This window comes from Diabrotica undecimpunctata, chromosome 9, assembly GCF_040954645.1.
Source record: "Diabrotica undecimpunctata isolate CICGRU chromosome 9, icDiaUnde3, whole genome shotgun sequence".
NCBI lineage: Eukaryota > Metazoa > Arthropoda > Insecta > Coleoptera > Chrysomelidae > Diabrotica > Diabrotica undecimpunctata.
In genome coordinates, this window is record NC_092811.1 from 112,517,745 (window position 1) to 112,544,700 (window position 26,956).

Consider the following 26,956-nt stretch of genomic DNA (forward strand, 5'->3'; position numbering starts at 1 on the left):
GGTAAAAAATAGAAGAGTGGAATGGAACGATCATATAAGCTGAATGACAACAAATAGAGTAGTAAAGACTGCACGAGACGATAGGACTTCCCTATAGGAAGACGATCAGAAGGAAGACCACGTAAACAATGGAACGACAATTTACTGGAGGCACATTGGAGTCATATCCATATAAAAAGAAGAAGAAGAAGAAGAAGAAGAAGTAAGATTTTTGGGAAATACGAGGTAGTTTTTTTGTTATCTTTTCCATTGGAGTACCACAATCATTCAAACTGCTCCAGTCATCCTTGTAGTAGACCACTTTTAATCGGTCCAGGATGATTTCCTCGGTACTTTGAGCTGGTACTAATGATCGCGGCTGCTCGTCACCAGGAAGGGATAGGAAATAGGAATAGAAAATTAAAATTCTAGTACTTTCAAAGATACTGTTTTGCTGTATGCCTATGAAAGTTGGACAAAGAACTGTAAAACAGAAGAAATTATAGATGACTTTGATATGTACATCCACAGATGGAAGCTGCGAATTCCATGGATACAAAAAGTTATCAACGATACGATACTTTGTCGCATGAGTAAACAAAAAAAACTACTAGGCACGATCAAAGACAGGAAAAACAAAATACTAAGTCATGTGTGAAGAAGTGAAAGGTATAAGTAACTACGAATCATATTAGATATTAGGGTACAGGGCAAAAGATCAGTAGCCAAACTCATGGCTATAGGACCTGAGATGGTTTGATCGCTTATCAGCAGAAATCTTTTGTGCTGCAATTTCCAAATCTGCAATTGCCATTTAGATCGCTAACCTTCAAAAGGAGACAGCACAATAAAAAAATATGTTTAAATTATAAATAATTATTGGGTATTACATGAATGAATTAGAGGTAATGAGCATTTTTAAATTATATTGTAAATGTAATGTTTCCAAAAATACTTATCACATTTTTTTCCTCCAATTTCATATTTTAATATCATAAATAAATATCTTCGACAAAAATATCACTAAACATAACACCTAATAAATATCACTAAAGCTCAGAGTTTGTGAATTTTGGGAATGTATGTGGTGGTGCAATTCATCTAAGGTTTGGTGGGAAAGGCTGCTGGAGTCGACGATTCCCGAGCCTGCCGAAGGTGGACCATTGGGGCACTGAGTTTGGCCGTTGTTGTTGTTATTCGAACCTTCCTGCCGCATGAGATTTCGTCTCCATTTTGCTCTGGCGTTTTGAAACCATACCTAAAACATCATTAAATAAGGTTTAGTATAAAATTAATCAAAAAACAAATGCGAAAAAATCTTACATCATTTAAACAAGCAGAACAAATTTTAGAGGAAAATTAATTGCAAAAATGAAAATTAATAAAATTGAGAAAAATATTAATCTTTTTGTAGTTTATAATAAATATTTCGAGTAGGATATTCTACTTCGATTTGATTCTATTTTGAATTTTCAAATGAAACAAGATTTTTATTTCGAAGTTTATCAAAGATTGAATGCAAATAGTGAATAAAAGATTGAAAAAATTAATGCGTCAGTATTCTAACCTGCATCGTTGCAGGTTAGGATACTCATGACTCCAACGATCCATTTATTGATTTTGGTGATTTTTTTATATAATACTCTGGAATGGTGTCTGTTCAGTGTTCCGGCTATAATGCAATATCATTTACAAAACTCTTAGTTTCACCATTACTTTAAGATGATTTTTTTACGCTGTAACCACCAGGGTTATTAGAGACATAAAAAACATAATACAGGTAAAGTTATAAAAAATTTAAATAATTGATACAGTCCTGTGCCTTTAAGATAACTTATTGTGTTTTTAATGTTCATGTTTTTTCCTAAGGCTTCCTTTATATTATTTGGGATCCTGTGCTTCTTTCTTGCTGCTTCATATGTTTTGCACTTAGTATATGCTTCACGGAGAGTGTTACTTGACAATTTTCACAAATTGGCGGCACAGTTCGCGTAAAGAGGTGTTTATGTGTAAAGTTACTGTGTCCTAGTCGCAAACGTGTTATTCTCACTTGGTCGTGTCTATTCGCTGTGGGTTGGAGCCACGGTTCACTAATTGTTTGATTTCCTTGAGTTTATTTTGTGATGCACTCCACTTATTGTGCCACGCACTTAACACTTTATATTTTATTTCTGACTTGAAGTCATCTGAAGAAACCTCATTAATAAGAATGGAGTCCTGGCTGAAGGATGCTAAGCAGGCTAGTTCATCTGCTTCTTCATTTCCTTGTATACCTGAATGTGATGGAACAAACACGAAGTCCACAGTGATTTTATTATTATTATTTAGAATCTCTATTTTTGATTTGATATGTGGGGCAATTTTAATATTGGTATATAAACGTTTGATAGTATGAAGTGAGCTTAGTGAATCGGTTATTATGAGAGACGGGGACTGTTTCGACTCTTTTATATGGATAAGTGCTTGTAATATTGCAAACAACTCTGCAGTGTATGACAAAGTAATGAGATTGAATTTAAATTTTAAGGATGTATTGGGTGTGAGGATGGCTGCACCAACACCGTCTGAAGATTTGAATGCGTCAGTGTATATCTTATAGTGATTTTTATAAGTTTCCATTTCTATTAAGAATGATTGTTTGATCAGGTCTGTTATAATCTCACGTTTTTTATATATACTAAGGTTAGTACTAATCTTGGGAATTGGTATTAACCAAGGTGGAGAAGTTAGGAAATTTGTTGGGAGAATTTCAGGAAATTCAAGATGTAGGTCATGAAGGTTTCTTCTAACTCTTTCGTAAAATGGTGGATCTAGTCTTGTTGTAGGGAAAGTGTCTTGAAATCGATCTGTGAACGTATTGGTATAAGTAGTGTGTTCTTTATTACTAGCTATTTTAGAAGCATATAAGAGAGAAAGGTATTTGCATCGTAAATTTAGAGGTGGTTCTCCTCTTAAGCATTGTAAACTTTCAACTGGTGTCGTTCGAAACGCACCTGTAGCTATTCGTAGAGCTGTGTTTTGAACAGTTTCTAAGGTTTTCGATACTGATACTTTGCTTGATGAATAAACTATCGCACCATAGTCGAGTTCTAACTAAAGTCTAAGTTTAAGTCTGGATCTAACTAAAGATTTATATACATGTAATAGTGTATTTTGATCTGCTCCCCAGTTTTTGCTGGAAATAGTTTTCATAAAATTTAATCCCGCTTGGCATGATTTTTTAAGTTCTTCTGTAAGTTTTTTCCAGGAGAGCTTTTGGTCGAAAACAATACCTAAAAATCTGATATTATTTGTGAAACTGAGGGTTTGATTATAAAGCTTCAGATGTGGAGTTAGAGTGTTGTTTTCGTGTGAATAAAATACATTTCATTTTTGTCGGTGAAAATTGTAATCCGATAGTCCTAGACCATGATTCTAACTGATTGATTGTTAGTTGTAAATGTTTTTGAATAAATGTATAGTTTTTTCCTTTGGCAAATAAAACTAAGTCATCTGCATATAATATTCCTTTAAAAATCGGTGAGCATTGTTGAAGTATGTCGTTTATGGCTATTAGAAAAAGGGTTGAGCTTATAACTGATCCTTGTGGTACTCCGTTCTCTTGAACTTTTTTATCTTAACGTTACTGATCGTTATATATGTATACGAGTTAACGTTGTCTGATCGAACTATGAAGCTGCGAGATTGAAGAAAATTGGAAATAAATTTTAACATATTGCCTCTAATTTTGATATGATATTGTATTGCCAGACAGTATCATAAGCTTTATTAATATCAAAAAAAACTGCGATACAATCTTGCTTATTTGCAAATGCTTCATGTATTCCTGACTCTAAGTCTATTAGGTTAACTATAGTGGATCTATTTTGCCTAAATCCGCTTTTTTGTGGAATAAGAAGTTTTTGTTGTTCTAAATACCATATCAGTCTTTTATTTACCATTTTCTCTAACACTTTACATATAATATTGGTTAAAGTTATTGGTCGATATGACTCAGGTGATGGCCGGGATTTCTCAGATTTAACAAGCAAGATGATTTTAAATGTATATTTTCTTCTTTAACATCCTTTCTTAACATCCAATTAAACCGTAATAGTAATTTATTTTTTATGTCATATGATGAATTTAATAAAAAAATCAAAAATAATTTTCTTTAAAGTTTTCAGCAATGAGACCATTTAATTTATTTTTAAATATTGCGTTCTTCTACAGTCACACGTATTGCATAATTCCTAGTAATACAAAAAGAATATTAACTTGTCATAGTAAAATCTTTACCTGCAACACTCTTTTCGACAGTCCAGTTTTCTGGGCTAATTGTTTAAGGTCCTTCGCGTCAGGATTTTGATTGATTGCGAAATAGGTCTTCATTGTTCTCAGCTGGTGGTGTTTGAAGGAGGTTCTCATCCTCTTTGTCCTTTGACTTTGATGACCGTTGCTGGAGGCCGGTGATGTCACGGAAGAGTCGTAGGACAAAGACTCCATAGATGATGACAGTTCGCCTTGTTGAAGCATTTCTAGAAATTAAAAAACGGTATGAAGTGTAAAATTGGGCGCCTTATAATTATATGGTTTACATTTTTTAAAATAATTTAGATTTTTAATTGAATGGAACCAACCCAAAATTTTAGCAAAAATTCATATAGAAGCTTGACATTCATGTATAAGTGATAAGACAAGTTTATAGGTGTTTAAACAGATTAAAAATAGAAAATATGAGCATAAAAGGCAATATTTAATATTAGTTTGTTAATTACATATCCCAATTTAATTTTCTTTAGTTTTGGAGGACCTAAATCACATTTTTAAATGTATTTTCAGATCCAACATCAACGTAGCATTTTTGTTAAATGAACGTTGTATCACGATAATTTTTGTCGGTTACTGTAATGCCTTATTTATTTTTATTTCTTATTGTGATCGAAAAGGATATCATTACGTGCTAATAATAAAAACAACAGGAAAAAATAATGGAACAGATACTTTAACGAGAGCCAAAGAAACAGACTGACCGCTTCGTATTATTTCTAATTAGTATAGTATCAGCAAAATTTTTCGAATATCTGAAAACGAAAAACGAAATAAATCATAGATTTAATTGCAACTGCCCCTGTCAAGTAGTCTGTCGTGTATCAATCAATATCCTTCAGACACATGGACATTGAATCGAATATAGAAACCGCAGCTGCCCTTGATTTCCGCGGATACCGGTCTATAGTAGAGATGGGAACGGATTTTTTATTTAGAGAAAATTATCAACAATGTATTGAATATTCTAGATAAGTTCCATTTAAGTAAATTTAATTATATATATATATATATACATATATACATATATATATATAAATATATGCATATATTTCTTAGATGTGTGGATGTAACAGGTACATAACTCTCACACTTTTGATTAGATTTTGGTTGACACGATAACTGACTCGATATAGGTACCTATTTTGTTTTTTTTTTTATGTTTTGCGTGCCATGCGATTACATTTTACTTTTATTATTCCGTCGCATTAACTTTTTCTATTTGTTTTAAACATTTTACTGTATGTCATTAATTTGCTCAAGTAACTGCAGCTTTCTTCGTGGTTATTGTTAGATTTTGCCCTGGAAACCATCAGGGTCTTCTAACTCTATTGCCACAAATTGGTCGAATTGACAAATAAAATTCTTATTTTTTTGTGTTTTCTTTGTGTTGTATTTCTTACACCACAATTAAAATTGTAGTGTTAGAAACAGCGAAACTTTTCAACGTGGAAGACAAACAGAATTTCAAAATAGCACTGATACTATTCAATAATTGACATTATTAGGTTTTATATTTGACTTTTGATAGCATTATTTAACAAGCTTATTGCAAATTAGTTGATATTATCAACGAGACAACATGTAAACACTTTAACTGTTTAATTTGGAAGAGGCCTTTCAACAGGTAAATTGTTTAAAAGTGTATTAGCAACTTATAAATGCACCTGAATCAAGAATGACATTTGATAAAGCTCCAATTAACAAAGCAGTAGCAGGTAGCGGTGACGAAGATTCTGATGACTTGGGTTTTGATCCAAAATATTCTGCTGAAGAGATTTTTACTTGCAAAACAAAAACCTGCATATACTCATCTGACAGTTACTCAAAGCCAGAAGTAAATAGTTCCAAGGACGATGTGGATATTGTATCTTCAAAAAAGTCGGAATTTAAGTATTCAAAAAAGACAGATCTTATTTTAGAGTATAATTTATTTCACTACTCACAAAGTGAACATTGACTTTCCAGAAAACGATTCACAAAAAGAACACTTCTCCAGTGTTCTTTTCAATGATAAAATCTGTAAACAAATTGTGAAGGAATTAAATATCTACGCAGTGCAGCTGGGAATATCTTTAGATCTTACTGTGGAAAGCCTTTTTGGCATCCTGATAATTTTGGGTCTTCATACGTTAGCTTTAACTAATTCCAACTGGTCAACTTAGTAAATTTTTTAAAAGTAACAAGAGTGGTAAAAAGTTTCTCTTTAGGCATTTCAAAACAAAATTGCTCAAGCATAACCACTATCAAAAAGTTTGTCAATCAATGAAAGTATAGTATTATTTCAAGGCAGAACTGCTGTAAAAAAATATATCCCAATTAAGTTAGTTAAGACAGGAATAACAATATGGACGATTTTTTGTGCAAAATCTTATTGATTTCGTAGATCTATCGGGGCAAATGTAACTAGTTTTACCGGTAGAATCATCAGTTGCAAAATCGTGGATATTGTTTGTATTTTGACAATCTTTTTCCACACTGTTAGTATTTAATAGGCTCTTAGAACAATATCTGATTGCTTGTGACACACTCAGAACATCTAGAAAATACTACCCAAAGCCCATTTATCTGATGACAAAAAATTATCTTATTCTGTAGCTAGTGTTATCGTAAGACAAAATGTGTCACAGTGGTGAGCAATATGCAGAACTTTAAAGAGAAAACCAATATTTTGGAAACATCAACGGATGGAACGTGTGAAGAAGGAAAGAGTGTAACGATGCTCTGATCGTTTAACAGTTCGAACCGTGGGAGTGTCAATATTTGCCCATCCACTTCTACAACCTGACGGCGTAGTGGGATTCAAACGGCTATTTAAGGCGTGTGAATCGCGGAATTAGACAGTCTTGTAGCTAGCGCTCTAGGCTCCCTGACTCGCCGGTGTAGTGAACCTGCGAGCCATTCTGGACAGAGAGAGTTCCGTATTGAGGATCATACTCTGTCCCTAACCAAGCGGAACCCATCGGTATTGCGTATTGAGCATTACCGTGGATCTGCACAGAACCAACCGGGACAGAGATTTCCATATTGAGGATCATACTCTGTCCTTAGCCAAGCGGAACCCGTCGGCATTGTGTATTGAACATTGCCATGGATCTGCACAGCTAAATATTTTGTTTGCGAGCATATTCGGAGCTTTCGCTGAATTGAAGCGAAAGCGAGTATAAATCTGCGCGCGATCGATTTCCCCCATTTCGTTTCTTATTAGTAGTACTAATTAATTTCTTTTCTTTTATAGACGTTCGCCGAGGACTTCGTTCGTCACGGGATCCAGTAGAATTCGTTTTAGTTTTATTCGTTGTAGAAGTATACAACGTAGAATTCCTTTTTATTTTTATTTATTGTAGATATACTAAATTAATAGATATATTTTTATTTCAAACCTGTGTTTTACTGAGTCTGTTGCCCCGAAAGAGCTACCCATCACAAACTGGCGCCCGAGCAAAATTAATAACATGCCGACAGATAAAGACACAGACTCAGTAACAGGTACGTCGTGGATAAACCGACTTTGCAAAGAGGAATTGCAGAGCGAGGCCGAAAAATACGGCTTAGATCCCAAGGGAACCGTTGACGAATTGAGAGCACGACTCAGAACCTATTTTAAAAATCGCGAGGAAGCGACAGGAACAATCCCAAAAGAAAAAACGTCCAAGGGAACAGAATCCGACACACTGACCCAGGAAATTTCGGGCATCCGAAGACAATTACAGGAATTAACAATAACGAAACAAATGGGGCAACCAGAATTGCTAAATCAAGTACGAAAGTGGAACACACACTTCGACAAGAAACATTCGGATGCAATAGAATTCTTAGAGAGGATAGACGAATTAAGCTTGGCCTACGAGATCGATAAACAAGATCTGCTAAGAGCATTACCAGAATTATTAAGAGACCACGCTTTGTTATGGTACAGAAACAATAAAAAAAATTGGAAGTCATGGACAGATTTCAGCGAAGATTTTAAAAAAGCTTTCTATCCCAGGGGATATTTGCTACAACTAGAAGAGCAAATCCGAAACAGAAAACAGAGACAAAACGAACCAGTAGATAGATATATCACGGAAATTCAAACATTAATTAGACGAGAAGGATCTTTTTCCAGAAACCAAGAACTCGAAAGGATATACAAAAATTTGTTACCAGAATATAAGCTTTATGCTCGCCGCCGGGATTTCAGAAACTTAGCCGAATTACAAGATTTAGGCCAAGAATACAAGGCTGTAGACACCATATACACCAAAAAAAGGTATGTTACTTTTTTTTTTCAAAGAGAAGGGGGTGTAACGATGCTCTGATCGTTTAACAGTTCGAACCGTGGAAGTGTCAATATTTGCGCATCCACTTCTACAACCTGAGGGCGTAGTGAGATTCAAACTGCTATTTAAGGCGTGTGAATCGCGGAATTAGACAGTCTTGTAGCTAGCGCTCTAGGCTCCCTGACTCGCCGGTGTAGTGAACCTGCGAGCCATTCTGGACAGAGAGAGTTCCGTATTGAGGATCATACTCTGTCCCTAACCAAGCGGAACCCATCGGTATTGCGTATTGAGCATTACCGTGGATCTGCACAGAACCAACCGGGACAGAGATTTCCGTATTGAGGATCATACTCTGTCCTTAGCCAAGCGGAACCCGTCGGCATTGTGTATTGAACATTGCCATGGGTCTGCACAGCTAAATATTTTGTTTGCGAGCATATTCGGAGCTTTCGCTGAATTGAAGCGAAAGCGAGTATAAATCTGCGCGCGATCGATTTCCCCCATTTCGTTTCTTATTAGTAGTACTAATTAATTTCTTTTCTTTTATAGACGTTCGCCGAGGACTTCGTTCGTCACGGGATCCAGTAGAATTCGTTTTAGTTTTATTCATTGTAGAAGTATACAACGTAGAATTCCTTTTTATTTTTATTTATTGTAGATATACTAAATTAATAGATATATTTTTATTTCAAACCTGTATTTTACTGAGTCTGTTGCCCCGAAAGAGCTACCCATCACAAGAGTCGATTACTTTGATCAAATGACGTCGACCTTTTAATTCAATGAAAGTTCAGAAGATTAAAGCTCTTTATTACTTTCTTGAGTGTACATTCTGTACAAGCATTTTCATCACAAAAATTACCCTAGAAGCTGCTCTGACATAGCTCCAATACAGAAGTTAGTTAGCAGATCAACTTATTGGTTAGTTCACATCAAGATATTGGATTGGACTAAATCCTAATGATATTGGCAAGTTAAAAAAACCAAATATTTTTGATGAAAGTTGTCATCTACTAACCAAAGTCACTTACTGTAGATGTACTAACTGCAGTTGAAATACGAAACAGAAGAAGACCAATCTCATTTGTCAAAAATGTAATGTAACATTATACGAAGAACATTACATATCATTAGAAATGAAATTTAAAAGAAAGTTTTAGTTTTAGTTTTAGTTTTCTCTTTTACAAATTTTATAAAGATTTTTGAAGATACAAACGCGAGCTGGAAGAAAATTAAAAACAACATTGAAGAACAGAAGTTCTAGAAAAACGCAAATTCATACTGAACTAAAGAAACAACAACAATACACCATGATTTAGAAAAGAAATAAAAGAGAAATGTAAAGAGAAACGAGAGGCCTACACGAAGTACAAAACATCAAATACTCCAGAATCCCGAGAAACCTATAGAAGAATACGAAATGAAACAAAGTAGTTGGTAAGAAGAACAAAAAATCAACACTGGGAACAGTTTATAAAAAGGATGAAAAGCGACTTCTATAGTACACAAAAATAAATATGGAGATTCATAGGAAACCAACAGAAAGAAATGGCAGAATTGAAGGAATACAATAACATACCAGCAAACGAATGGGAAAAATATCTGACGGAACTGTTTAAGGGAAAGAAAATAGAAAATAGTTTTTAGAAAGTAGAGATAGCCATAAATTCACTCAAAAATAGAAAATCACCAGGACCAGACGGAATAACCAACGAGCTTCTAAAACATGGAGGAGAAAGTATAACCCTAGAGATGACAAAAATTATACAAAAACCAATATTACACTGCAAGATACGAGGCACATGGAGAACCAGCATAATGATACCAATGTTCAAGAAAGGAGATAAAGAAGACCCCAACAATTATGGAGGTATAATTCTACTGAACACTGCACTTACGATCTTGAAGCTTGCCACAAAAGTTCTAACCAACAAAGTCAATAAACTAACAACTTTATCAAAAGAACAACAAGGATTCAGACCAGGAAGATCCCACGTAGACGCCAAATTTATATTAAGACAAATCATAGAAAAGGTCATCGAGTACAATAAACCAGCATATCTATGTTTTATAGACCTGACAAAGGCTTTCGCTTGCATCCTAGTCGAAGACGTCTTACACCTACTGTATAAAAGAAACATACCAATCAATATTATACAAACTATTGAATACATCTACTTTCATAATCGAATACAGGCAAAGATAAATGGAAAACTAACACAGTGTATACCAGTACAAAGCGAATTCAGACAGGGTGACTCATTAAGCTCACTTCTCTTTAATATAATAATGGACGAAATAATACAAGCAGTATGCAAAGGTCATGGTTACATAATGGGGAACAAAGAAATCCAAATATTATGTTATGCAGACAACGCCGCATTAATCGCCGGGACAGAAGAACACATATCTTCAATACAATATCCTAGAAATACAATATGGTAATATCAGCAGAAAAAACCAAATATGACATCTATTTAGATGTTATATTTGGTTATGGTTTTGGTGGTATTTACCCACTACGATGTAAAATCGAAATTCATGGGAAAATAATAAAGCAGGAAGTAAGGTTTAGATATCAGAGAATAGATATAACTAGTTACGGAGATTTTAAAGAAGTACAACAAAGCTTAAAAGCAAGCAAAGCAGCGGGATTTCTTAATGATACAATCTGTAAAAACAAACACCTAAAACATGGCACAAAAAGAAGGATATATAAAGCAGCAATTGGACCTATATTAACAGACATGAAAATACTCCGACGAATATCAGGGAAAAGTATGTTCGATAGGGAGGGAAGCGAAAGCAGAAGAAGAGCATGCAATATAGAAGTCATAAATGGATGGGTGACAAAACGAAAACAAGAGTGGAACGAATACATAAGTAGAATGGCAGAGGGTAGGATAGTACGAATAGCACGAGATAAGTCACCAAATGGATGAAAAAGTATTGGCGGGCCAAGAAAAATATAGTGCGATAATTGAAACAATTTAGAAGGCTAATATTGAAGAAGAAGAAGCAGGCATTAAAGCCTAAATACAAGATGGAAGAAGAAGAAAGAAGATAAATTGTGTACTAGTGTGTAAATGTAGCGGCAGAATTCTTTAACAGTGACATACAGGTAATCGTAAATGCTCAAACGAACACAGGTCGCAATATATACCACATCGTAAAACAGTAATTTTAAGATAATCATGTTTTTTGTCAGGCAATTTGTTAATCTGTATTTGATTTCACAATTTTTATAAATAATTTTGGAATTGTTAACAGCTAAATGTGCACTGACATTTTTAAGAAATGATTAGCAGATAATTCTTATACTTAAACTATAAATAAACTTGTATATAAATAATGTATATACATTTCATATTGAAATTGGATTGAAACACGCCTGGGAGATAATTTTGCTGCATGGTAACATTCCTATAAACACATTATATAAAAAAATAACGATTATAAATCAAACAGTAGCAGATGCACCTCTACGTCGAACAACCACAAAACTACTTTTTGTCGATTTTTACTGCATCACAACGATGATTGGTCGGGCGGGAGATAATAGGAATTTTACAGATGAAACTTTTTTGCTGATGGATGGAAACAATTTGTTAGGCATTTAGATATCAGTTAATTGTTATGGCTGACTTGTAAGCATGTTTTCAGCAGGAATTCGTATTGGGTGGATTGGATTTTTCTGTCTGCGAAAGTGGCTCATTGTTTTTATTCGTTTGACGCATTAAAATGATTTAAGCATTTTTTGAATGAATCAGGCATTTAAGAAATTATATTTTAAGAAAAAATGAAATAAGGTTTAAAATAGAAACCTGTTATTAAATGTATTATGCACAGAGTATGGGAGAAAATAAGAGAATTGTCTGATTTGTAGCTTATAGAATAGAATAGAAATTATGCTTTATTGTCACTGAAAATTGTACAATTTTATGGACAAAGCTTACAAAAAGTCAACAAAATAACAATAACAATAATAATTAAAATTTACTTAAATTACATAAATCGACAATATCACAAAATAAAAGATAATAAAATATATAATCCATTGCAAAATTTCACTAAATTGCAAATTGCATAATACAACCTTACGAACTAATTAATAACCTTACGAATAAAAGAAACAAAAAAATCTAAGCTCACAGAAAAATTTTAAGAGAGGTGTGCATCCCTAAATCCCCCCAAACTGTTGAGTACGTTCAAATCAAATGAATTTTGTGGCATCATTAGTTTAACACATTATTTTTAAAACTTTTTGCCTCGTATCACTTTTTCGAAAAACCAGTTTTTTCCTAGTTGGCCATAAAATACAATTAGTTTCTACGGATAAAATAATTACAAACAGTTCCATCAATAATAGTCAATAATTTGACGCTATCATTTATTGTGTGAATAAGATTAATAATAAAAATTTTGATATTACAATGGCCTACACATTTCAGGAAATGGCAGATATGCAAAGGTTGATCTTCACCCTCGATTAATTTGATTCTGATCCTAGAGATGGCTCTACTGCGGCATGCTGCTGTGGTAAATTTTTTAACTTAATTGTAGATTTCTACATGATGACTCTGTAATATTTTCAAACCCTAACATAAATTGCAGTTTTCTATCATTATATCCATTGGCTGAGTTGCCAAGTTGTGTAAACAGTAATTTTATCAAATACGCTATAACTTATATACTTACTAATAGATCAAGTAAGCAAAGATATCTTTAACAACATCTTTATGTATAATACTTGACTGCTCTGCTGTGTCAGTCGGAATATAATATACCAAATAAACATTCCTATTATCTAAACAATTTTATCGACAAAGAAATTATGTAGGTACTTGCGGCTATATCTGTGAATATCGTATTACCATTAAAATCGTACATCATATTATATTACATTTTTGTTGATAGTTAAAAATTAAATGATCTGGTATTATGTAATATTTTAGTGGGAAATAACAATAATGTTATGCGAACATGTCTTCCTTTTGGTCTGTTTATTATTATCTATTACTATCTCAGTAATAGATAATATGTAATGCAAAAATAGTAAATAATTTAAAGAGATTAGAATTATACAATTTATTGTGAAGAAAACTAACTGTAGATTAATAGAAGACCGATCGATAAAAGCAAGACTTACGACGGGTTGACCGGGGTCTACTTTTTACGCGATTGGGTAGTTGAACTGAGCCAATATCACTAGCACAATTAGAAAGCAATGAGTAGTGAAGACGAGTACACCACGGATGAGGGCAAAAGAAGGAAAAGCTCACAAACATTTGGTTTTGGAAAGTGCTCAAAAACTAAAAGATCTCCAGACATGAAAGAGAAAAAAGAAGATAACTCAGGAAAAATAATGGATATGATCCAAGGCTTGCAACGATTTATAGAAGCAGAAATGAAGGAAATTAAACAAGAACAAAAAAAATGTCTAACAGAAATTCAAGAGCTGAAAAAGGAAAATACGCAAATCAGGAAAGAAAATCAAGAGATCAAGAAAGATCTTATACAAGCAATGGACAGAATTGAAAGACTTGAGAACGAGAAAAGAAGAAATAATGTAGTAATTCAGGGACTACCAATAGAAACAAATAACGTAGAAACAGTGAAGAGCAATATGCAAAGATTTATAAGTACGCACCTCAACATTGAGATTGAAATAGAAAGAGCAATTAAAATAGGAGAAAAGACCTGTTTATTAGAACTAAAAGATAGTAACCAGAAATACACACTTATGAACAATAAAGCCAAACTAAGAAATATTAGAGAACACAAAGTATATATAAATGATGATATGAGCGAACAGCAGAGAATTATTCAAAAAGAAATTAGAGCTAAAGCTAAGGAAGAAAAGAGTAAAGGGAATACAGTCCAAATGGGGTTTCAAAAACTTATTATAAATGGAGAAGTATGGACGTGGAACAGGGAGATGAAGGCTCTCAACAAATCCACGAAGAAATAGCAGACCATCAGCCAAATAGAACTGATCAACATGGAATAACAAGCAAGGCGAGAATAAGGTTTAACGATATAATTGAATTAAACAAAAAAGAAAACTGTAACAAAGAAAATTTAATACAAGATCAAAGTGCAAATAGACTACAAACGTACATAAAAATGGCTACTTGGAACGTCAGAAGCCTCAATGGAAAAGAAAAAGAATTAATAGATGAATTTGACAAAGCACAATTAGATTTTTTGGCAATCACGGAAACTAAGAAGAAAGGTCAAGGAATGGATGAATTGGATAAAGAACATGTATTTTTGTACAGTGGAGTCAGTACCGATAGTAGAGCGGCAGAAGGTGTAGGATGCCTAATGAGAGCAAGCTATATGTCATATGTTAAAAATTGGAAATTTATATCACAAAGAAATTTAAAGATAGGGATAACACTAGGTAATTCAGAAATAACAACTATATTAGTCACATATGGCCCTAATGATGACGAACCATTGAAAGTTAAAGAAGAATATTGGGAAGAGCTCAATGATGCTATAGAAAATGTGAAAGGTAGAATAGTCATTCTAGGCGATATGAATAGCAGAGTTGGTAAAAGAGACGATGATAACATAGATATTTTGGGTATGCAGGGGGAAGATACAAGAAACGATAATGGAAGAAGGATGATAGACTTTTGCATGGAGAATAATTTGATTATCACCAACACATTTTTTGAACACAAGGATATACACAAGTTCACGAGAGAAGTCAGGAGCAGAAATGAAAAATCAATTCTAGATTATGTTCTCATTAATAGAGAATTTAGGAAAGAGGTCACTGATGTCAGAGTTAAAAGAGGACCGGAAATCTATAGTGACCACTATATGGTAATGGCAAAGATAAGACTACCTCAAAAAACCCCTAAAACCACTAAACAAAGAACGAAAAATAATAAAGTGAACGAGAATATTAAAAACTATAAACTAAATGACCAAAAAATCGCGGCCATGTTCAAAAGTAAAATAGAAGAAAAACTAGCCAAATTAACGAATGCACATAGTACTGAGAACTTACAGGAAACTTGGAAACAATTTAAAGAAACCATCGTGACGACAGCAAAAGAAACGTGTGGAATAAACCATGTAAACAGAAATAAGAAGCAAACACGATGGTGGGACGATGAATTAAAAGCCCAAATAAAATATAAAAAACAGAAATGGAAAATATACTTAAACAAGAAAACAGAAAATAGTTACGAAGAATATAAACGACAAAGAAAGGTGGTGAAAGAAATGGTACTGAAGAAGAAGAAGAAAGCCTGGGATGAGTTTGGAATGAAGATGGAGGCAGATAGTCGTGGTAACCAAAAATTGTTTTACAAGGCACTAAAGACGCTAAGAAAAGGTAAAGAAACATCGATGAAACAGGTGAAACGTAAAGACGGCACACTGATTATCAGTCCAAATGAGATTATGGAAAGATGGAGACAATACTTCAGCGAACTCCTAACACCCAGACAACCGAAAGAGGAAACTGTAATGATAGAAGTAGAAGGAGAACATGGACAAGAAAATGATATTCAAATAGAAGAAGTCAAAGAAGCAATTAATAATACAAAGAGAGGTAAATCAGCTGGGCATGACAAAATCACTGCTGAAATGTTAAAGACAATGGGACCGAAAGGAGTTGAATTTTTAACCAAAATTATGAACATGGCTTGGAACCGATGTACAGTCCCCGAAGATTGGAGAATTGGCATAATACTACCAATCTTTAAGAAAGGAGACCCAAGTTCTTGTGAAAATTATAGAGGAATTAATCTACTCAGTATCGTCTCCAAAATATATGAAAGCATCTTAGAAAAGAAATTAAGACACATCGTTGAACCACATCTGGATGAAGTACAAAGTGGGTTTAGGAAGGGACACAGTACGCAAGACCATATATTTACGTTGAAACAAATAATTGAGAAAGCTAGAATAAAGAACACAGAAATATATATGGCATTTCTAGATATTGAGAAAGCATTTGACAGAGTGTCCCAGGAAGCAGTTTGGAAAAGTCTGCAAAATAGAAATATTGACCATCAACTAACAGGTGCTATCAAAAGTCTGTATCAAAATAACAAGAGTTATGTGCGTAAGGATAACTTGGAATCAGAGATGTTTGTAATAAACGAGGGTCTAAGACAAGGAGGTGTTATGAGCCCCATACTGTTCATATTGATTATTGACGACATAATTAAGGAAACAAAAGCAAGTATACACAAAGTACATATCGGATATAGTAAACTACGACCGGTTGGTATAGCTGAGTGTGCATTCGCAGATGATCTCATGTTATGCGCTTCCAACGAGAGAGACCTCCAGAAAAATATAGATAGATGGAATAATGAGCTGGCAATTAGAAACATGAAGATTAATGTTAAGAAAACCAAGGTGATGTTAATAGCGAAAACGAACCGAAATGTTAACATAGAAATTAACCAACAACTCATAGAACAAGTAGATGCATTCAAATACCTAGGGGTTACAATAGACAGAGAAGGTACCATGCAGAATGAAATAACAGAAAGAATAAGTAGTGCTTCAAAAGTGTACCATAATCTTAGTAGAGCATTCATAGGTAAACCTGAAATCAGCAGAAGAACCAAAATGACAGTTTATAAGACAGTATTCCGACCAATCTTGATATATGGAAGCGAGAGCTGGGTTTTAACAAAGCAATTAAAAAGCAAGATACAAGCCATTGATATGAAATATCTAAGACGAGTCAAAGGAATAACACGACGAGACAAAATAAGAAATGAAGATGTTAGAGAAGAACTGGGCATAGAATCTGTACTACACGCTATTGAAACACAACAAATAAAATGGTTTGGTCATCTGTGCCGAATGAGCGACAACCGACCCGTTAAGCAAGTCTGGAAGGCTAAAGTGAAAAAGTTTAAAACCAGAGGCAGACCACGGAAAACCTGGGATGACGAAGTAGGGCAGATTTTGAAAAGTAGGGGAATGGAATGGTCAGAAGCTCAAAATAAGGCAAAAAACAAGCAAGAATGGACAAAATTCGTGCACAGAATAGAATAGAAAAAAAAAAAAAGAAAAAAAGAAAATTCTGTATTTTCATTGGATTTGAGATGTAATGTAATGTATATCTGTAACATGTATTTGTATTTACCTCACACCTTAGGGTAGAGAGGTGTTCGATTATATATATATATATATATATACTATCTCAGTCTTTATAAATTAATAAATTTTACTATGTCTTCCTCTTCGTTTATATTTCTATTTCTTATTTCATGCTTCATTCGTCTTTTATTATTCGTCTATTACAATGGCCTACACATTTCAGGAAATAGCAGATATGCATTTAACTTTGGGTAAGTTGGATCAGATCGTTGATTAAATAACCCAAATAACGATCGGATTAAATTATGATTTCAATAAACTATCGGGAATATCGTAGGTGAATGTCAAAGAAATAGTGCAGCAGTCGCAAGGCGTTATGCAGTAAAATACTCCAATCGAAATACACCCGATAGACAATTATTTCTGACCATTGGTCGTCGTTTACAGGAAACGGGTACATTCCAACCGCAAGTTACTGGCAATAGTGGTCGTCCAATAATGGATGTGACTGATGAAGACATTTTAGAAATCATTGAAGAAGTCCTGGAACAAGTACAAGGGTAATGTTAATCAACTAAATGTTCCTCACATAAGGGTTTGGAGGCGTTTGAAGGATCAGCTACTTAAACTCTATCACTTAACAATGGTTCAAGAGTTATTGGTTGAAGATTATCCTAAAAGAATTGGATTTTGCGATTGGTTGTTAATGGAAAACACTCGAAATGTTAATTTTATTAGAAATATTTTGTTTACCGACGAGGCTACCTTCAGTAGAAATGGAATAACAAACCATCATAACTAGCACATTTGGGCCGACGAAAATCCTCACGCCAAAAAGCGACTCATCACCAAAGGACTTTCAAAGTTAATGTTTGGGAAGAAATTGTGGATAACAATCTAATAGGCCCAGTATTTCTTTCCAACAATTTAAATAGAACCAACAATTTAATAGAACAAAATGATAATATCGAAGAGATGGTCAATGATATTAAAGGAACGATTCTGGCAGTAAACAGGGAAGTTAAAACACAGATCAGAAAGAGAAAGGATGGATGACGGACGAAATTATGGATCTAATGGAAAAGCGAAGGCAACATAAACAACAACGTAATCAAGACAAATACAAACAGATACACAAATAAATTCGCCAGAAAATTAAGAAAGCAAAAGAACGTTGGATGGTGAAAAGGTGCAACGAAATAGAACAATTGCAGGAAAAAGGAGATAGTTTTGGACTACATAAGAAGATCAAAGAAATATCGAATATACACAAAAGCCACCACAGAACAAGAATACGCAACGACAGAAACGAATACATAGAGTCAGAAGAGGAGATAGCAATGGCGTGGAAAGAATACGCAGAAAGACTTTTTAATGAGGAAAGACCAACACAACCAACGCGCAAACTTCCTTCCGAAAACTTATCAGGGCCATCAATAATGCGAAGTGAAATAGAATATGCAGTTAGAATCACAAAGATGCATAAAGCAACAGGTCCAGATTAAATTAATATAGAAGCAATAAAACTACTAGACGAGGAGAATATCGAAATCTTGGTAAAGCTGATCAATAGAATTTATGATACTGGTTACATTCCGCGAGAATGGCTGCAGTCATCCTTTGTGATGATCCCAAAAACAGCTAATGCCACAAAATGCAATGAACACCGCTTAATCAGTTTAATGAGTCACTTGCTGAAACTCTTACTTAGAATATTACACTCAAGAATGTACAAGATACTAGAAGAACTTAGCGGGTCAACACAATTCGGTTTTAAGGGAGGACTAGGAACACGAGAGGCAATTTTATGTTTGAACACCTTAATACAAAACTGTTTAGATCAACGAAAAGATGTCTACCTCACCTTCATCGACTACGAGAAGGCATTTGACAATGTTAAACATGATTTCATGATGGAATTACTACGTAGGGCCAACATTGACCAGAAGGAGATCAGAATTATTCAGAATCTATACTGGAACCAAATGGCAAAGGTGAGGATTGATCAAGACCAATATACGGATGAATTTGAAATCCGGAAAGGTGTCCGCCAAGGCTGCATACTCTCTCCGATGCTTTTTAATTTATATGTTGAAAATATATTTGCGGAAGCATTAGAAGACACGGAATTAGGCATTAAGGTGAACGGCACATCAATTAGCAACCTACGCTATGCGGACGACACAGTGATTATAACTGATAATTTGGAAGATCAGCAGTTATTACTTGTTAGGGTGAATAGCATAGGTAAAAAATATGGCCTCAAAATCAACATTTTGAAAACGAAATATATGGTCATTAGCAGAAACCCTCCAGAAAACCCGATAATATGCATAGGTGACGATCGCATAAAACGCGTGAAAACTTTTAAATACCTTGGCACCACAATTAATGACCAATCGGATCCACAACAAGAGATAAAAACCCGAATACAAATGGCAAGACAAGCTTTTGTGAAATTCAGACCGCTCCTATGTAATCAAAACCTAAATTTCGAAATACGCTACAGAATGGTCAAGTGCTACATATGCTCCATCTTGCTTTATGGCATGGAAACGTGGACTTTGAAAAAAACATCTATCAACAAACTTGAAGCATTTGAAATGTGGTCATTGAGAAGAATGATGCGCATACCTTGGGTGGATAGAGTTCGAAACGATGACGTCCTTAAGAGAGCCGGCGTGGAAAAAGAACTCTTTGAATTAATTAAAAAACGCAAGATTGGTTACCTTGGGCACATATTGAGAGGAGCAAAATATGAAATACCACAGTTAATCCTACAAGGGAAGATCGAAGGTAGGAGAGGAGCCGGCCGCAAACAATTATCCTGGTTAAGCAATATTAAAGAAAGAATGGACAGGAATACACAATACAGGCGGGCTGTGTCACGCCGCCAAGAACAGAATTCTAGTAATGAGATAGTCGCCTACGCACTTTGGTGTATGGCATGTTAAGAAGAAGAAGAAAAATTTAAATGGTGATAATTAATTGCAGTTCTTGGCAAACGATTTACAAGAGTATTTGGAAGAAGTGAATATTGCAATAAGGCAAAATAATATGTAGTTTCTACAAGATGGCGCTCCACCGCATTACAGTAATGAAGTCCGGGAATACCTTTGCAGGCAGTATCCTGGTCGGTGGATTGGAAGGGGTCGTAACGCACCTATTTCTTGGCCACCCAGAAGTCCAGGTCTTAACCACATGTACTTTTGCTTTTGGAGGTTTATGAAAGAAAAAGTGTATTCTGTAACAACAGAGGACGAACAACAATTGAGGGTTAAAATAATTGAGGCTGCAAATCCATTTCGTCAGAAAAATATGATTTTTCAGCGCATTCGGCTTTCCTTATTAAAACGATATCGAATGTGTATTGAAGAAAATGGGGGTCATTTTGAACATATATTATAATATCATATTTATAGAGGTTATAGACATTTTTTGTACTTGTTAATTCATATAAGCCATTTATTTAGTTGCACGTAATTTATTAAAGGTTAATGAAAAGGGTCGTAACTGAATAAAAACTGCTTTGAAAAAAGTGATAAGAGGCAAAAATTTTTAAAAAATAATGTGTTAAATTAATGATGCTACAAAATTCATTTGATTTGAACGTACTCAAAAGTTTGGGGGTATTTAGGGCTGCACACCCCCTTAAAATTTTTGTGTGCGCTTAGATTTTGTTGTTTTTTTTTGTATGAAAAATGCTGCTAGAACAAGAAAGTAACGTGTCCATTTTTATTACAAAATGTCAAGTAGTTTAGGAGATAATGAAAAAAAACAATTTTTATTTTGTAACTTCAAAGGGCTGTATCTTTTTTTGTGTATACTTTTGTACTAAGGTAAGTTGGATTCAATCAATTAATTTTTGTCCCCGGAATGCACGATTTAATTTATCATATACCTTTTTGAAACACCCAGTATATAAAAAAACTTTGTTGCTTGTACCTAAACGTACTGTAATTTCTTAGTTATTCGTTAAGAAACTCTTCCACTGAATAATATGGTCCTTCAGATAGATAGGCTTTTGTCACTTTATGGAACTTAAGGAAAGGGGTTGTAGATTTAAGTTGCAAAGGGAGATGGTTGTACAATTTTTTTGCCGAATATAATATGGATTTACTGATAACGACCCTAGATTGAATATGGAAATGATTTTGATCAATGAACAGCAACTATGGTCTTCCGAAAAATAGGAAGTTGAGATGCCGAGCCTGCTACCGGACACTCACAAAAAACAATCCAACACAAGGTGATATTTTCTTACATTTACATACATGTAAATGTAAGAAAATATCACATTTACTTACATTTTCTATACATTTTTTCGTAAGTTAATGGCACTAACAAAGCCAAAAGGCTAGAATTCTTAATATATTAAATGACTTTTGCGCTTGTGTTCTCATATTTATATAGTCCTACCAGAGATCTAAGAGAGTCATTAAATTTATTATCGATATGAGTCTACCGCAAGGCAGCAGGGGATTGCCTCTGGAGAGGATCGTACTTTTATTTTTTATTTGCATTACTTATTCGATTGTTAGGTGTGTTTAAAAGCCGGTCTTTATTATTGTTTACTAAAGCTTTAATAGTTGCAAAAATATTTACATACACTACATTCACATATTTACAGAACTTGTATCATTTCTAAATAAACTACAAAAAGAATAGAGGCAAAAATATTTTAGAAAATTGTGTGTCTAAAAGCTGGTTTTATACCGTTATCAACTGAACTTAAAAATATTTACATAAATTACGTATACATAGAAAGTTTACAATTTATAAATACAATTAAAAAAGAACTTATATTTAAAAAAAAATACATGAACAAATCAGTTTCACTATCACTGTCGTTGTCTAGATCTATAATAATTGTTTCTTTGAGCAAACTATCTGTATTTTTCCAGCTGTCATTGGTTATTTTCTCCATTCCTAATTCAATTAGACGAACCACAGATGAATTTAGGGTAAGCTAAACATTACTTCTCCTTACCGATGCTTTTAGCTCATGCTATATGTATTCAATCGGATTGAACATGCAATAGTAAGGAGGTCTTAATACTGTATGATCCATTTCTTCCGCCAAACTGTCGCAATAATATTATTTTCTGATGAAAAATGATTTTAAAGTTTCACGTAATTGTTTTTTAGAATAATTATCTTCATAATATATAGCATTTTCCAGCATATATTCCTGGATTCTTTGGTGTCATTAGAACATGGAACTTTATTCGGCCTACGACTGTGGTAGCTGGCATTGTCCATCACAATTATACCGTTTGGCGCTATATTTGGTAATAACTTCGTTGAAAACAAGTTCTGAAATCATTCTGACGTGGTGTCATTATGATAGTCGACACGGGAGTCCTTAATGTTTTTGCATGACAAGGCTACATATTAGGTATAGCTAAACATTAAGTATAAAAACATTTTTTGTTCCTGCATGGATTATTGTAATACGTTATCCTTTACTGGATGGAGCTTTTGTTGTACAGCTACCAGAAGAATCTGCTTAACCATATTTTGGAACGTCAAGGGTGTCAAACCACGTCTTATCCAGATAAACAATTTCTCTTCCACTTTCTCTGTATTTATAAATTTGAATTAAAAATTCCATCCTCCATATTTATAGACGAGCAGATTCCATAATCACGTAGCGCTTATCGATCGTTTTTATTTTAAAGCCGTTTTTTAGAAGACATTGCCTTACTGCCTTACTGCAGCACTTGATTCCTGCGTCATCTTTCTGCAACTTTTGCATAATGGTTTTTAACGTGGGTACCATTTGTTCTTCATACATGTTATAAATTTTTCTTTTAATGATCTCCACATCACTCCGGTCTAGTTTCCTAAACATACCAGCGTCTCTTCTTTTTCTTTTACCTACTATCGGTTGTTGTGTTATGGACCACACTATGTTCATTGGTCTTCGTGTTAAGGTGCTGCTTCCTTCATTGTGGAAAGTCATTGTTCAAGGAGGGTAGTGTAAACGTCAAATATCACATTTTTTGTATCAACTGACCAAACATTGAGCTTTATCACGGGTTTGTTAACACTGACGTTTATTCTTTCGGAATTAATAACAGCAATACCTTATAGTATAGTACGAGAAGTACTAGGCTCTTCCCACGGACGAAACATTTTTAAATAATATTGTTTTATACACAAATTGTCTTCCTTTATAAACAAAGTCAAACAAATAACTAACGAAATTGTCATAATATTATCTTAGTCTACCTGTTCCCTAGTCAGAAAATATAATTACGATTTTAAATATATCGTGATTGGTGCTTTAGGTAATATCCAAAATAAAACTATTTCAAGAAATTATTTCAATTGACTTTCACTGATAAGACGTAATAAGGTTATATTGATGAGTTATTTACAATCTCTCTTTTTAAAAGCTAGTTTATTATCAGGATCAAAAAAAGATACCTGAATTGTTACCGTTTTGGAGGTTAAAAAAATATTTTTTTTTTCATAAAACTTCATTGTGGGCGTTAAATTTTATGTATTACAATATATTTTTTTTATCTCACTGTTCAATCAAAAATAAAAATTTCAAACCCTGTAAATAATTTAATGCGGTTAAGGAAGCAGCAGTCTTAACACAAAGACAAATGAAGACAGTGTGGTCCCTAACAAAACAACCGATAGTAAGTAGAAGAAAAAGAAAAGACGCTGGTATGTTTAGGAAATTAGACCAGAGTGATGTGGAGATCATTAGAAGAAAAATGTATAACATGTATGAAAAACAGATGGTCCCCACGTTAAAAACCATCATGCAAAAGTTGCAGAAAGATGACACAGGAACTGGATGAGACATGGTTTGACACCCATGACGTTCCAAAATGTGGTTGCGCAGATTCTTCTTGTCGCTGTACAACAAAAACTCCATCAAATAAAGGAAAACGTATTACAATAATCCATGCAGAAAAAAAATGGTTTTATACCTAGTTCTTTAGCCTTGTCATCCAAAAACATTAAGGACTCCCGTATCGACTATCGTGATGACGACAGAATTTTTTGAGAACTTGTTTTCAACAAAGTTATTGCCAAATATAACGCCAAACAGTATAATTGTGATGGACAATGCCAGCTACCACAGTCGTAGGTCGAATAAAGTTCCATGTTCTAATGACACCAAAATTAGAATTCAGGAATATATGCTGGAAAATGCTATATCTTATGAAGATAATTATTCTAAAAAACAATTACTTAAAACTTTAAAATCATTTTTCATCAGAAAATAATATCATTGCGACAGTTTGGCGGAAGAAATGGGTCATACAGTATTAAGACTTCCTCCTTACTATTGCATGTTCAATCCGATTGAACACATATTCTTCTTCTTCTGGTTCCTATCCGTTTCGGATATTGGAAATCATATTGGCAATCATGACCTTGCTCGCTGCGGCTCGAAACAGCTCCGTTGAGGTTTTCTTAAACCATGTTCTTAAATTCCGCAGCCATGATATTCTCCTTCTACCGGGTCCTCGGTTACCTTTGACTTTACCTTGCAATATAGACTGCAGCTAACGGTGCTGATTTCTCATAACGTGTCCCAGATATTGCAATTTTATGCGTTTGATCGTAAACACAATCTCTGGTTCCTTCTTCATTTTTTCTAGAACTTCCTTGTCCGTGATCCTTGCTGTCCGTGATATTCTCAGCATTCTTCTAGAAAGCCACATCTCAAATGCTTCAAGTTTTTTAATAGTGGTGTCTGTAAGCGTCCATGCCTCCGCCCCGTACAACAACACAGAGAAAACATAGCATCTCAAATGTCTCATTTTTGTATCTAGGGATATGTTGTGACTTTTGAAGATGGCGCTCATTTTGTTAAAGACCGTTCTTGCCTTTCCTATGCGGCACTTTATTTCCTGTACATTGCTCCACTGTTCGTTTATAATAGTTCCCAGGTAGCAATACTGTTTTACTCGCTCTATCTGCGTCCCATTAATGTATAGATGAGCCCCATTTATATTCTCCTTGCTGATAATAATTTGTTTCGTTTTGTGGGTATTAATGTTTAGTCCGTACTGTTGACTGTACTCGTTTATTCTGTCGATTAGCCCCTGAAGTCCCTCTAAACTATCTGCTATCACCATGGTGTCGTCGGCAATTCTAACATTGTTTACTCTTTCACCATTTAGAAGGATGCCTTCGTCTATTCCGTAAAGAGCCTCGTTAAAAATTTTCTCTGAGTACATATTAAATATCAACGGCGATAGGATACATCCCTGTCTAACTCCACGTAGTATTTTTATGTGATCTGTTTCTTCTCCGTTAATTTTCATGTATGCGGTCTAATTCCAGTATAGTTCTGAAATTATTCTGAGGTCTTTGTCATCCAGGTCTGCTTCTTTTAAAATGTTTATCATCTTTTGATGTTGAACTCTGTCAAATGCCTTTTCATAGTCAATCAAGCACGCGTATACGTCGCAGTTAACGTCCCTGCATCTTTGAATCAGTACCTGTACTCCGAAAAGTGCCTCTCTGGTACCCACTGCGTTAATGAAGCCGAACTGTGTGTCCGATATTTGTTCCTCGCACTTTCCTATAAATTCTTCCATGGATGACTCTAAGAAACAGTTTCAACATGTGGTTCATTAGGCTGATTGTTCGATATTCTTCGCACTTTTTAGCCCCCTGTTTTTTAGGTATCGCTCTGAATTCTGATTCTAGCCATTTATCAGGGATGATTCCTGTATTGTATATTTTATTGAAGACAGCCGTGATCCAATTTATTCCTTCTTCCTCCAAGAGTTTTAAAAATTCAGCTTCGATATTATCAGGCCCTACAGCTTTCCTGCTTTTCATCCGTTTTATTGCTTCTTCTACCTCGGATTTAAGTATGTCCGGGCCCTTCATCCTCTCTGAAAATGGATGCCTATAATCCGTTCTTTGATCTTGAAAAAGTGTCTCCAAATATATTCTCCATTTGTCTTTCATCTCTTGGGTGTCAATGATTAATTTTCCTGACACATATAGCCTGAGCTAAAAGCATCGGTAAGAAGAAGTAATGTTGCGCTTACCCTGAATTCATCTGTGGTTGATCTAATTGAATTAGGAATGGAGAAAATAACCAATAACAGCTAGAAAAATACAGATAGGTTGCTCAAAGAAACAAATATTATAGATCTAGATAAGAACATTGATAGTGAAACTGACTTGCATGCATTTTTTTTAAATGTAAGTTTTTTTTTTAATTGTATTTATAAATGGTAAACTTGCTATGTATACGTAATTTATATAAATATTTTTAAATTCAGTTTATAAAAGGTATAAAACCAGCTTTTAGATGCCCCAATTTTGAAAATAAT

General features: G+C 34.2%; 1 protein-coding gene across 1 annotated transcript in view; it reads right to left on the reverse strand.

The window, feature by feature from the left end:
- Positions 1 to 613: 613 nt before the first annotated feature.
- The window catches only part of LOC140450406 (LIM/homeobox protein Lhx9-like), a 127,247-nt gene continuing 100,904 nt past the window's right edge, over positions 614 to 26,956 (reverse strand). Inside the window, exons 5-6 of the mRNA XM_072544023.1 lie at positions 4,258 to 4,496; positions 614 to 1,237 (exon numbers count right to left, since the gene is read on the reverse strand). Of these exons, the coding sequence (XP_072400124.1) occupies positions 1,016 to 1,237; positions 4,258 to 4,496 (461 nt within the window). The 3' untranslated portion in view covers positions 614 to 1,015. The remainder of the gene's footprint in view (positions 1,238 to 4,257; positions 4,497 to 26,956) is intronic.